Genomic DNA, 13,735 nt, shown 5'->3' with positions numbered 1-13,735 from the left:
ATGCCAAATTGGAGAGAAAAGTGGAGAAAAAAGTAAAGATAATTAAAAGATTCCATTTCAACCAGTTTCTTGTAAACTGTTATTAAATATGCTTTAAAATGAACCTTTGTCTAAATTTTATACATACAGTATACAGTCAGAGAGGAGGAAATAATAGGAAGAAAAGCGGTGGATAGGATCTGGAAATTACAAGCCAGAATTGATAAGTGCCACTACACAATTTGCTGTAGCATGTGCACCACCTGCCAGGCCACGTCACAGATGAACATCAACCTTTCTGTTTTTTTCGGATGTAAATGAAGCCATTCAGGAAAGCAGAACATGACGATGGATTTTAATGGCAATAATTGTACGAATTATGATACAATATTGTAAAATACAGCATCATAGATGGTGGTTACTGAAAAGTTTGTGTTTCGAATGGTTGAGCTGAAGTCCAGCTCCACAGGCAGAGGATGTTGGCATGTATACTATTCATGTCTGGTCGAGCGTTAACACACTTCAGTCTTCATCACTAGCCAGGTCCAGAGGGTTGAAATCAGGGTCATCTTCATCCAGGTCCAAATCATCCATGTCTTGGAATAGTGACTCGTCCACTTCCACACTGTTCCCAACTACAGGGAGAGCAAAGAAGACAAACTTTTAAGGACAATTGGCTAGTTTTGTTGCAGAGATCATTGCAGATGTACGTATAATGCAAACATGCTGTAAGTGCAATAATCACATCTATTCCTTACACATCCCTAGTACTGTACTCTTTAATTTGCAACCCAACTCTGCACCGTCCTATGGAGCCTATAGAATAGAATATTTTGGACATTGCTTACCATCCTCCAAAAACTGGATATCTGATGTGTCAAGATTATGGTCAGTCTCAAAAAGCTGTTTTCCTGTAACAGAGAGCAAGTAAATGAGAAGGTGGTTCAGATTTTTGTTTCTACACTTTGTTCCATTTCAGACTATATTAAAGACTCACCTGTGAGTTTTCCCTTTGCAGACTGCTCCTCTTCTTTCTGCTTTTTCCTCTTTAGTTCTGTAATTTCTTGTTCAAACTTTGCTTTCCATGATAAGAAGTTCTCAATTGTGACCACTGTGCCTTGGAATGCACACTGTGTAGAAAAGATCAGACCAAAAGAAGATTGCTTTCCATTTTAATACAAATGATACCCATTAAAATGCAATGCAACTACCAACAAAGCTAACATTCAAGACCATACCATTCTTTAAAGCTATATATATGCTTTGCTTGATGATCGATGCTGTGACGAGGAGGGAGCTGTGATGGAGCCCGGCCGGCGCTGAATCAGCTGATCAGCTGTTTATGTTGGTTTAAAGTTCATTTATATAATTTATATCATTAAACACTGTTACAGTGGTGCCGAAACCCGGGAGGGAGTAGGGATGCGCTTTCGCAGAGTCCTCGCCGCTGCCATCTGCTAGGGGAGCAGCTGCAGCCATCTGCCTGGGGACGGAGGGGTTGCTGCCAGCCGCCGAGAGACGAAGGAACCGCGGCCTTCTGCCGAGAAGGGGAGGAGCGGTTCCGTCCGCCAGGGGCCGGAGGACTCGCTGCCGTCCGCCAGGGGAAGAGTGAGCTGGTGTCTGCAGGTGAGGACCAGGCGACAGCAAGTTCTTCTCTCTCTCTCCTCTCTCTCTCTCTGTATCTCCGCTCACCCTTTCCCTCTCCCCACGCCTCCCCTCATCTCTCCCCCAGGTTCGCAGGAGACGGGATGGACCACCGGCTGACAGAACGGCCGGAAGGGCAGCGTCTCCATTCCAGAAATGGGGGGTGTGGGGAGTGTGGCGGTGGCGCCCCGGCCTGAATCGGGCAGGGGAGGAGTGTGACGAGGAGGATGGTGTGGTCGGGCCGTGATGGAGCATGGCCAGCACTGAATCAGCTGATCAGCGGGAGAGCGAGATAAAAGGGCAGCCGGAGACACCGGTTCAAGAGAGAGAGAGAGACGCACGTGGCAACGCTGCATGTTTGTTTATGTTGGTTTTAAGTAAATTTATATCATTAAACTTTACGTTGACTGTTCAGCCTGTTCCCGCCTCCTCTTTGCCGGTTCCTCCTTTCTTATACTGTTACAGATGCTTATGGTCTTCATATGTCCAATGTAAAGCTACATTCAGACAGCACATGCTGAGAACAAACCTTTTCGGCTTCCTCATCCTCTCTTTCTTTTCTTTGTTTCTCCTCTTCTCTTCTGCTCTTAATCTGGTCAACTATTTCATTAAGTTTCTCTTGCACAGCTGTAACTAACGTGAATATCATAACCATTCCCAGGTTTTCTTCAGCCTACAAAAGAAAGGATGTATTATAATAGGACAGCAAAACAAGTGTAATGCTGCATTCCATTCAACTCGGAAAGCCAGAATTTCCAACTTCCTACTGGGAAAAGTGCAATGGAACGGCACTTGAAATCGGACTTCCAACTTGACAACTCATGCGGAAATCTTCAACTCCGATTTCACCAAGATGCAGGTGCATGACGTCACTGCAAACATGGAGGTACCCAAGGAGATATAATGATAAACATTCACTTTTATTAAATAATATCCATCAATGATTGAAAGTTTCTACATAATGGGTCTGTTCCAAGACCTAGTGAGTGTCCTCTGGAGGCAGCATTTTAAGGCATCATAGGTGCGCTCCCGAAGCAAAGACTGTTCCAAAAGGTAGGTATCTTAATTATGCTGCCTCTTAAGATATCTTGTTCTGGCCAAATTTTAGAGAAGGATATAGCTGCAGGCATTGCTCCAAAAGGAGGCGGGAGCTCCAAATTGCCCCTTACCTAACCCTTACCTTAACCATGTGTGGAAATGATGCCCCCTTTTGGAGTTGGCACAACCCCCTTTTGAAGTAACCCCACCGTCTTTTAGAGATTCCGCCTCCATTTGGAGGTCTCCCGGCCTGCAGCTATCCACCTTTTTCCTGAACCCGGAAGTGTTCCACTATTCGCCTGTTTTCAATTTCAGGTCTCCAGTGTTTTCTCTCGCATTGGTGTATATTCTTAGCGGGTTATGTGATGTTTAAAGTATTACATTTGTAAACATTTTCAAAAACAAGTGGCTTTAAGTGCCGATCCTTCACAGAGTCGAGATGACCGTTTTTTGACAGTGCCTGTAAAGCTGGTCCGAGGTTAGTTATGTTGGTATCATGAACTACTGAGTTATGTAGTTCAACAACTGCACAAGTTGAGCCTGAAATTTATTTTTCCTCCAAATAACACTTAAATGAAATTTTGTTCTCCATCTGAAACGCTTGTTTCTGTAGATTTTAAATTGTGTCTCGAGACCAGAAACACAAAACAGGCAATCAGAATCATCATGGCACCAGCCAGTGGTTGCTCAGGAAAACCTCCTTGAAATTTTAAGGTAGCATCGTATGTATCCTTCCCCGGGTAGGATCCCAGAATGCACCGTTCGGCAGAAAAATAAAGCCAAAATGGCAGACGATGCGAGAGAAATGTAGATTATAAATATACTTATAATCCATTCAATACTGAAAAGTGTCGATAACAGTTTAATATGACACCGAACCGACTATTTTACCCAAAATGTGTGTTGTGCGTATTTAGGCTCATTAGAGGATTGCTTCATTTCTTTTGCATCACCTGTATTGAAACAGAGACAATTTATTTATTAGAGATGGGCCACTTCTATTAAAATGAATAGGAGAAATTGGAACGCCCAACCAAGGAACTCTAGCGCCCAACAGATGTAGAAGGGAAGTCCCGCTTTATAGGTAAAAGAGCCAATCACATTTTAGATACAGACATCGTCTGTCAATCAACTCGAGAATGCGATTGCGCATTTCTTTGCGTAATATGATGTAAAAAAGCCCAATTTATGATACCAGTGTTGTCAGATTTTACTGCTGATTTGAAATATATCATTTAAACGCAAGCTTTGCAAGCAGTTTTTGAGATTTCGGTGTTTCTTCATTCAAGTAGATAGGAGCAACACAGTCATGACTGGAAATAGCCTCCCAGAAGCGTTCCAAAGATGGCCGACAGTGGACTGACTTGCTAGAAAGATTTCGATTGAAATCAGTCGCAAGTTGAGTGTCCCGAACGCTGTGCATGAGCGCTATTAGAATGATGTACAGAGCTGTGTAGAGCGTTCCAAATTGCTCTCTTATGAGGCATCATTTCAGTAAGGATGCTGCCATAGCAGACAGCTGCCTGTGTAGGCAGGAGACCTCAAGGCAGCTCACTAAATTTTGGAACAGACCCTATCTGTTTATTTTATTTTTTTGATAATAGCGCTGGTACTCATTTACCATGTTTTTTTTGTTTGTTTTTTTTTTCTAAGGTTTGTTTCAATACTTAAATCCACCGTTCATATTTATTTAAAACTGAAAATGAAATAAATTATTCTGGATACATTTTTCTCCCTATCAGTTGGCGTATATGTTGCAATTATTTGTTTTATTTGATTATTTTTCTCCTTTTTCACCCAATTTGGAATGCCCAATTCCCAATGCAGTTTTAAGTCCTCGTGGTCGCGTAGTGATTCGCCTCAATCCGGGTGACGGAGGACGAATCCCAGCTGCCTCCGCTTCTGAGTCTGCCAACCTGCACATCTTATCACGTGGCTGGTTGAGCACGTTGCCACGGAGACATAGCGCGTGTGGAGGCTTCACGCCATCCACCGTGGCATCCAACCTCAACTCACCACACGCCCCACTGAGAACGAACCACATTATAGCGACCACGAGGAGGTTACCCCATGTGACTCTACCCTCCCTAGCAACTGGGCCAATTTGGTTGCTTAGGAGACCTGGCTGGAGTCACTCAGCATGCCCCAGTGTCTTTACCACTGAGCTACCCAGGCCCCCAAGATATGTTGCAATTTGACCACATTATATGATCATTAAACCTGTTTAGTAAACTTTTGTTGAGAGAGGTGTTTAAAACATGGTAAATTATCCTCAATATTGCCAATCATACACCTGTACAACAAAAGCAAGAATTGCAGCCTCGTGTATCATTCTGGTTGCTAGGAGACATCTCACTTGACAGCCAAACACATGACAGGCTAACATTGCAGTTTGGTTTCCTTATATGTCATCTTCCTAGATTGGCAATGGGGAATGCTTTTATGGTAAGAGATCGGAGATATCAAGTCGGAATATCCTACATTCGACTTTGAATGGAATGCAGCATTACCCAACAATTTGTCATTAATGAGTAAAATGTTGGGAATATAGACCTGTTCCTTCAAAAGTGTAAGAATATCTTCTGCATCTGAATCTTCCAGGTTCACCTGTGAGTGGATCTCCCAGAAAGGGGGCTCGTCTGGATATTTCTCCACATATGTAAATTTCAGGGTCACCTCCACCGCTAACACAGACAGAAAACAGATTGGCACATAAAATTTCTTGTACATGTATGTGGTGCTTTGAAAGAATTACAACACCTTTTAACTGATTAATTTATATTACTTTTCATGTCCAGTCGTTTGAGATTATTTGATAAAGATTTTTTATAAATTAATTGGACTCACAAAAAGCCAAGCATAACTTAATAATAATAATAATAATAAAAATAATAATAATAATATATATATATATATATATATATATATATATATATATATATATATATATTCACTATACAAAATTCTTAGACATTCTAGGATTTAGTTACTTTCCATGACTTTTCCAGGCCTGGAAATATTTTTTTTTATACAGATTTTCTGTGACCATGGGAACCCTTTTTGAACTCCACTTTTATGATGATGATAGACACAGGCTTTAAAGGAATAGTTCACCCAAAAATGAAAATTCTCTCATAATTTACTCACCCTCATATCATCCCAGATGTGTATGACTTTCTTTCTTCTGTAGAACACAAACAAAGATTTCTAGAAGACTATTTCAATACTGTAGGTCCATACAATACAAATTAATGGTGACCAAAATTTTGAAGCTCCAAAAAAGTAATCCATACGACTCCAGTGGTTTAATCCATGTCTTCTGAATCTGATTTGGGTGAAATAATACCAAAACGTAACTTCTTTTTCACTATACATCTTGCCATTGCAGCCTCTAGGCACAATTAAAATTTCAAGCTCAATTACACTTCCTAATGCTTGACACAGGCGTAGAGCCAGAGACTATTTAGCAGAGATGTGTCACTTCTATTAAAATGAATGAGAAATTGGAACTCCCAGAGGCCAACGAATGTAGAAAAGGAAGTCCCGCCTTACAAGTAAAAGAGCCAATCACCTTTTAGATACAGACATCGCCTGTCAATCAACTTGTGAACACGCATGCGCATTAGCTATACAAACCAGGAAAATTGCAGATTTTTTTAGTGTGATCTGAGCTAAAGTACAATTTATGATACCACAGTTGTCAGATTTTACTGCTGCTTTGAAATATGTTCTTTGATTGTAAACTTGACCAACCATTTTGGAGATTTCATTCTTTTCCCATTCTTTTCCAATTAGATAGGTGCTGCACTTGTATGAGCTTGTTTACATAAATAAATGGCTGCCCAGCCTGCCCAAGAGCGTTCCAAAGATGGCCACCGAGCAGACTGACTTGCTAAAAAGACTTTGGAAGAGCACTAGATAGTGCAATCAAGCTTGAAATCATGATGGACAAGGAGACTGCTGAAGTCATGATTTGTAGTAAAAAAAGGAGTTTTGGTCTGTTCTCACCCAAAACCGATTGACAGAAAACATGGATTAAACCTCTGGAGTCTTTTGGATTACCTTCATGCTAACTTCATGAGCTTTTTGTAGCTTCAACGTTTTTGTCAACAATAACTTGCATTGAATGGACCTACAGAGCTGAGACATTCTTCTAAAAATCTTTGTTTGTGTTCTACAAAAGAAAGAAAGTCATACACATCTAGGATGGCATGAGGGTGAGAAAATGATGAGGGAATTTAAATTTGTTGATGAACTATCCATTTAAGTCACATTATTTCCAAAACAGGTGGACATGTTAATTCAATAAAAAGATTTAAAATAACCAGCCACTTACTCTCCTCATTTTCTCCAGCATCAGACGTAACTGTGATGGTGAAGCTTGAGGGCTCTTCGGAAAGCACTGCATGAATGCAGAAAGATTACCTAAGGAACTATCAACAGGAACTACAGAATTCAGTTACCAGTTCCTCCTCACAGAGTCTGAGCAACAGAGACTAATAACTTTTTGAACCAACATTTCAGTAGTGGCTACACTCAAGAAGTACGAATATATAAATCTGATGTTTATCTTACTATTATCAGTTAACTTTCACTTGACATTATATTGCTGGTCATAGGCCATAGTTTCCATCTTAATCTGCAACAGCAAAGCATGTTATCAAAAAGATGACTTAGTCGCTCGTATGTTTAACTAACTTTGTTTCATGAAAAGCTAGGAGCTAAAGGACAGCACGGCGAACACATACGCATCCAAATATATAATTTTTAGTCAGTATAACCTGTAAATGAGTCTGGATAAATTGACTCTATTGCTTCTAGTTCATTCCGCTGCTCCTCGCCGTAGTCTGTCATTTTATGTCAGAAATATCCATAAATTAGAGCCTACATGGAAGAAACGTGTGCTAAGGCCCAGCTGACATCGATGTCATCTGCGATCATCTATAATGTCTGAATTGTAGTGTGTTTGATTACAAATTATGCCACAATAGCTGACAGCAAATGTTCTTACACCATTGAAAAAAAAAAAAAAAAAAGTTTTATTATTATTCATGCATTTATCGCGGATGTGTTTTACCTAAATAAACAATAAATGAAAAACAACCATGTATGACAGTTCGAATCTGGCATGGATTATGTTGCCTGGCGGGCCATTCACTTTCCCAAAACTACTACTCCACCATCAAAGCAAGAATATGTTGATACTACAGCATATATTTATATGTGCATTAATATATGTAATTGTAATCAGGTTTAAATAATAACTTCCAGAGTTTAAAGGAATACTTCTCTCATTATTTACTCACTCTAATGACATCCCAAATGTGACTTTATTTCTTCTGCAGAACAAAATTTTTAGAAGAATGTCTAATCACTGAAGGTCAATTCAATGCAGGTGAATGGTGACCAAAATTTTAAAGATCCAAAAAGCACATGAAGGCAGCATAAATGTAATCCATATGACTCCGGTTGTTAAATCCATAAGCGATATGATAGGTGTGGGTGAGAAACAGATCAACATTTAAATCCTTTTTTTTTGTCGATTACATTTATGCTGCCTTTATGTCCTTTTAGATATTTAATGTTTTGGTCACACAGAGCTGAGCTATTCTACTGAAAATCTTCATTTGTGTTCTGCAGAAGAAAGAAAGTAATACACATCTGGGATGCCATAAGTGTGAGTATGACAGAATTTTCCTTTTTGGGTGAACTATTCCTTTAAGAATCAGAATCAGAATGAGCTTTATTGCCAAGTATGCTTACACATACAAGGAATTTATCTTGGTGACAGAAGCTTCCAGTGCACAAACAATATAACAACAAGACAGAGATAATAATAAAAAAATAGAATACAAATAAAAAGTGAATAGAAAATACAAGTATATATAGAGCTACACAATAAGACAAAAATATATATGAATGTACAAATACTGATAAAAATCTGTTATATACAGATGCGAGGGAATGTATGTCAGAAGAGGTAGTGTATGTTGGATTAATATAAATAGATTAAGCTGTGTATTGCACAAAATTATTGCTCAGTGGGGCATATTGAACTATTCATGAGATGGATAGCCTGAGGGAAAAAACTTCCTGTGCCTGATGGTTCTGGTGCTTAGTGCTCTGTAGCGTCGGCCAGAAGGCAACAGTTCAAAAATGTAGTGGGCAGGGTGAGTGGGGTCCAGAGTGATTTTTCCAGCCCTTTTCCTCACCCTGGAAATGTACAGTTCTTGAAGGGAGGGGAGGGAGCAACCAGTAATCCTCTCAGCAGTCCGAACTGTCCTTTGTAGTCTTCTGATTCCGATTTCATAGCTGAACCATACCAGACAGATATTGAAGTGCAGAGGACAGACTCAATGACTGCTGAGTAGAACTGTATCAGTAGCACCTGTGGCAGGTTGAACATCCTCAGCTGGTGAAGGAAGTACAACCTCTGCTGGGCCTTTTTTCACAATGGAGTCAATGTGGGTCTCCCACTTCAAGTCCTGTGAGATGGTAGTGCCCAGGAACCTGAATGTCAATGTTGGGGTGTTCCTCCTAAAGTCCACTATCATCTCCACTGTTCTGAGTGTGTTCAGCTCCAGGTTGTTTTGACCGCACCAGTGAGCCAGTCGTTCAACTTCCCTTCTGTATACAGACTCATCATTATCTTGGATGAGGCCACTGACAGTAGTGTCATCTGCAAACTTCAGGAGCTTGACAGAGGGGTCCTTGGCGGTGCAGTCATTGGTATACAGGGAGAAGAGTAGTGGGGAGAGCATACATCCCTGGGGGGCACCAGTGCTGATCGTACATGTGCTGGAAGTTAATTTCCTCTGTCTCACTAGCCTGTCCGTCAGAAAGCTGGTGATCCACTGACAGATAGACGTGGTAACAGAGAGTTGGTGTAATTTATTCTGTAGTATAGCTGGGATGATGGTGTTGAAAGCTGAACTGAAGTCCACAAACAGAATCCTTGCATATGTCCTGGTCTGTCCAGATGTTGCAGAACACGATGCAATCCTATGTTAACTGCATCATCCCGAGACCTGTTTGTTTGATAAGCAAATGGAAGGGGATCTAGAAAGGGTCCAGTTATGTCCTTCAGGTGGGCCAACACCAGTCTCTCAAATGACATCATGACTACAGAATTCAGAGTGACAGGTCTGTAGTCATTAAGTCCTGTGCTTTTGGGTTTCTTTGGGACTGGAATGATGATGGAACATTTGAAGCAGCAGGGAACTACACACTGCTCCAGTGATCTGTTGAAGATCTGTGTGAAGATGGGGGCCAGCTGGTCAGCACAGGATTTTATACAAGTGGGTGAACCACCATCTGGGCCCTTTGCTTTCCTTGTCTTATTTTTCCGGAAGTCACGGCACACCTCCTCTTCACAGAAGTCTTTACTTTTATAAATATTTACCATGACAACCATGGTAAAGTCTTCCACCGAAAAACCAAGGCACAGTTATTGTTTCTACTGTGAAATCATAATAAATTATTATGGGCTGTCCTTCAAACAGTGTAAGGAGCTTTCAGAATGTTTTTTTTTTTTTTTTTGTCATATACATTTTTTTATTTTTTTATTTTGTTATAATAGTGTTGGTACTCATTTACCACAGTTTTTAGTAGATTTTTACACAGTTTGGTTCAATACTTGTCACAGATTATGATTGTACAGGCAAACATTCCAGGTTTTGAAGGTTTTCTCATTCAGAACATGGCTTTGTGTACCTAGACACTGTGTACGCAGTTCTGTCTTGATGACAGTCTTGCCAAAACAGCTTAGACCAGTTTGGGCAAGCTTTAATTCAAAGGTGGACTTAACTTTTGGTGGTTTTCAGAAACAAGCTGGTTCTTGTTGCTGGTGGAGCAGCTTGACCATTGTTGTCACGTTGAAAACATTATGAGAGTGACTTACACTGCTGACCATCAATAAGGCAGTTTTAATTGGTCACTTAAGCTGGTCACTAAGCAGTCTATTTCCGTAAGTGAAGAAAATTAAAAAAATTTAATTTCTTTTTTAATTGAAGCATAGAAATACAGTATATACAAATGCTTTATATAAATAATATACATACAAACAAGCAATCCAAAAATCCATGTTACAATATAACAAATATAATAGGGCAAAGCAAGAAACAAATAAAAAAAAATTTTAAACATTGAAAAAAATATTTTTGTATTTTTAACCTTTTGCGCAGATAGTATTTAACCAGCCTGATGTTGAACAACAAAGCAAGTAAATGTTGTTGTTATTGCTGTATTGCTTTAGTAAATCATAGTCCATTGCTGAGTTTTTACCTGAGTATAATAAATCTGAACATTCACCTTCACAAACAATTCAGGAAATAGAAACCACAAACAGGCCGGTACCCACCACCTCACCACCATGTTTTAATAATGTTAAAATAACTGTTTTTGTTCCTATGTATAGACTATCGTTAGAGCATCTTGTTTTGATTGTAGGAATTACTGCTGATCTTTTGGGCTAGGGTACTGAAAAAAATGGTAGAAAATTTTCATAGATGTGTGGTCATATTGTGGGTTTCCTGTTTGTCACATCTTCTACTTGAAACCAGCTAAGGAAACAAGCATAGTGGTTTACACATTATGCATTTTGTTGAAGGGCATAAGTTCAGTGTGACTGTATTGTAGATTTTAATCAATATTTGGAATTCATTATGTTTTTGTATAGAGCTAAGAAGATTATTAGGTATCATTAGGTATCATTACAAGGCATTTATCATTAGTATAGTGTCAAACTTAATATACAATAGTCTTTTGAAGTTATTATGCATTAAAGTGTACAGAAAACACTGCCTGGTTTACAGGGATAGGCTGGAAAAGATTTTGAAATGTAAAGAGCCATAGGTGGTAGAAAGCTCTCTGACAAATTGCCTGAGAATAATTTTTATTCCCCTTTTTTGACACTGTGAAACCTGAAACATTCAAATCAAACAACCCTCAGGTTGATTGAAAGTCCACTGCATTATATTGTAGATGTTCATTAAAAGATCTTGCATCAGAGAAACACCTATTAAGGTAAACTCAAAGTCCAGTCAGCATCTCTTTTGTAGTCTGAGAGCTGTTGCTTAATTGGTAGCATGATGTCAGTGAATGTGACTAGTATAAATGGTAGGCAGTTTGAATAGTCCAGTGTTCACTTCCTTGAACAAAAACAAAATTTCACAAACCTTCCAATGGGTGTTTTCATCACAGCTAGTAACTATCAAATTCTGCCAAACTTCACAGCAGCTGTTAATCTGTTAATCTCCAAAGTCATATTCTGGACTATATGTATTGTTTTTTTTTACACTAGTTATTCAAATATACATACAGTGATGTGTTTACATCATTGGTAATATTGTTTCAATTCATTTACCAAGTCGCAGCTTTGTCTCTCTATGCCATCTCTATACTATCTTTCATCTCTAAAACAGGACGCATCTCAGGGCTGTAATCCCGGTCATTACGCTCCACATATCTCTGCAGGGTGCTGTAGTACTGTTCACTTTGTGTAAATGTGTATACAGCAGAGATCTCCTCCCAGGCCTTGTGGTTTGGAAAGGGAAATGGTTCGGGACTTTTGTTGTCAAAGAAGCTCTTGAGGTTCCTTTCTGCCAGTTTGGTGGCGTAGTCTTCAGAAAAAGTCTCAAACTTTTCTTTCTCCTTCTCCATGTACATTTTCCAGAAAGTTAACTGAAGGTAGCTTACTTGAGAGCGACAGTTCTTAAAGCATGTGCCAATCAGTGCTGCTATTGCTGAAATTATAATGATGGACCAGCCAAGGATCTGAAAACACAGACAATCAGTTGAAGCTTATGAAAAAGATCAACTTGCAAGCGATTGCTTCTTAATATATAAAATATATTTGAGTTCTTTGCTGTTGCTGGAAGTGTTTGATGCAATAACACAGTTGTGCTTACCTGTGACTGAGCTCGAAGCATCAGTAGCAGTTCCTTATTCTCATCTGGAGACAGCTGAGTCTTGCCGCAGGGCACTCGCGCTAGCTCTTCCCGGCACACAGGTGTCTTGTTTTTGCAGAAAAGATCCACCACCAAGTTTTCATCCAAGCCACTGACAGCACACTCGTAAAACGTTCCATTGAGCAGTGCTACACAAAGCCACATAATGGGTGCAATGCAAGCACCAGACATTACTTTAATAAACACTGTCAAGCAACTCACACAGTTACCCTTGGGGCAGAGTTTGAAAGGGTTGAGACAACACCCAGTACACAACCGCCAAAGACGTGTACTAACAAAGAGACCGATGGCCAGCAAGACAATGGCTGGGCCGAGCAGAAATGTTATTCCATAGGCAAAATTCTGTCCATGGTTGCACGGACACTGGAAAGACACCATGGAGAAAATTCTTTCACTACCTATTGTCAAAATAGCCATGAAGCTATAGCCAATAGTACTCTTCTGATTGGTGAGGAACCGTAAGATGGTCTTAAAAGAATCCATAGCTGGAACAGACATATCCAAATAAGTTGTTGATGGTCAATGCACAGAAGCTGGTGTAATTTGAAAGAGACAATATCTGCTGTGGTTGTAAATGTGGACACACTGTGGCACTCCCTTTTCTCTCTCTGTGATTTTCACTTTTCTTTTCCACACCCTCCCTTATCTCCTCCTTTTCTTACTCTGGCTTTGACTGCAACTCATCAAACCCCTCCCCTGTTCATCCTTTTTGCCCTTTTCCCCGCCCAGTCACTCAAGGACTGGGACCAAAACCGGCTCATCGTGTTCTGCTGGTATTCGAATCAGTACAGCTGTGCATGGACTCATTTACCCATCATGCAACAGCAGTCAAACAAATTATATAACACCAATGGATTGTGGTGCAAATTGGTAGAAAATTGAGCTTTGCAAGCTTAACTGTGGAAGTGACAATGCACTTAAAATGTTGAAATCTGGAGGTTGATAGCACTGGAATGTGGGAATCTACAAGCTGGTAGAATTTACCCAATGTATTCATTAGACAGCGGATTGGTTGTGATCTCAAACAAAGAGGTTCATTGCGACATAATATTTCAGATTAGAAAAAAGGGAAGTGATTTGTGCTATGTATGAATAGACAGTTTCTG

At 39.9% G+C, this 13,735-nt stretch overlaps 2 protein-coding genes across 2 annotated transcripts; both read right to left on the bottom strand.

Annotated features, from left to right (window-relative positions):
* Nucleotides 1-315: 315 nt before the first annotated feature.
* On the bottom strand, nucleotides 316-7,625 carry LOC127453338 (RWD domain-containing protein 1-like). Its single transcript, XM_051719670.1, has 7 exons — nucleotides 7,443-7,625; nucleotides 6,998-7,063; nucleotides 5,215-5,345; nucleotides 2,153-2,296; nucleotides 977-1,109; nucleotides 828-890; nucleotides 316-614 (listed from the first exon to the last, which is right to left on the bottom strand). The coding sequence occupies exons 1-7, from the start codon at nucleotides 7,513-7,515 to the stop codon at nucleotides 502-504; spliced, it is 723 nt and encodes a 240-aa protein (XP_051575630.1). The 5' UTR covers nucleotides 7,516-7,625; the 3' UTR covers nucleotides 316-501.
* Nucleotides 7,626-10,646: 3,021 nt separating this feature from the next.
* On the bottom strand, nucleotides 10,647-13,282 carry LOC127453330 (calcium homeostasis modulator protein 5-like). The gene is made up of 2 exons (XM_051719661.1): nucleotides 12,570-13,282; nucleotides 10,647-12,435 (listed from the first exon to the last, which is right to left on the bottom strand). Exons 1-2 carry the CDS (start codon nucleotides 13,125-13,127, stop codon nucleotides 12,046-12,048), a joined length of 948 nt encoding a protein of 315 aa, XP_051575621.1. The 5' UTR covers nucleotides 13,128-13,282; the 3' UTR covers nucleotides 10,647-12,045.
* Nucleotides 13,283-13,735: the final 453 nt, after the last annotated feature.

This window comes from Myxocyprinus asiaticus, chromosome 15 (assembly GCF_019703515.2).
Source record: "Myxocyprinus asiaticus isolate MX2 ecotype Aquarium Trade chromosome 15, UBuf_Myxa_2, whole genome shotgun sequence".
Classification (NCBI taxonomy): domain Eukaryota; kingdom Metazoa; phylum Chordata; class Actinopteri; order Cypriniformes; family Catostomidae; genus Myxocyprinus; species Myxocyprinus asiaticus.
Note: the sequence above shows the minus strand (reverse complement) of the source record. Positions and strands in the feature narration are given on the sequence as shown.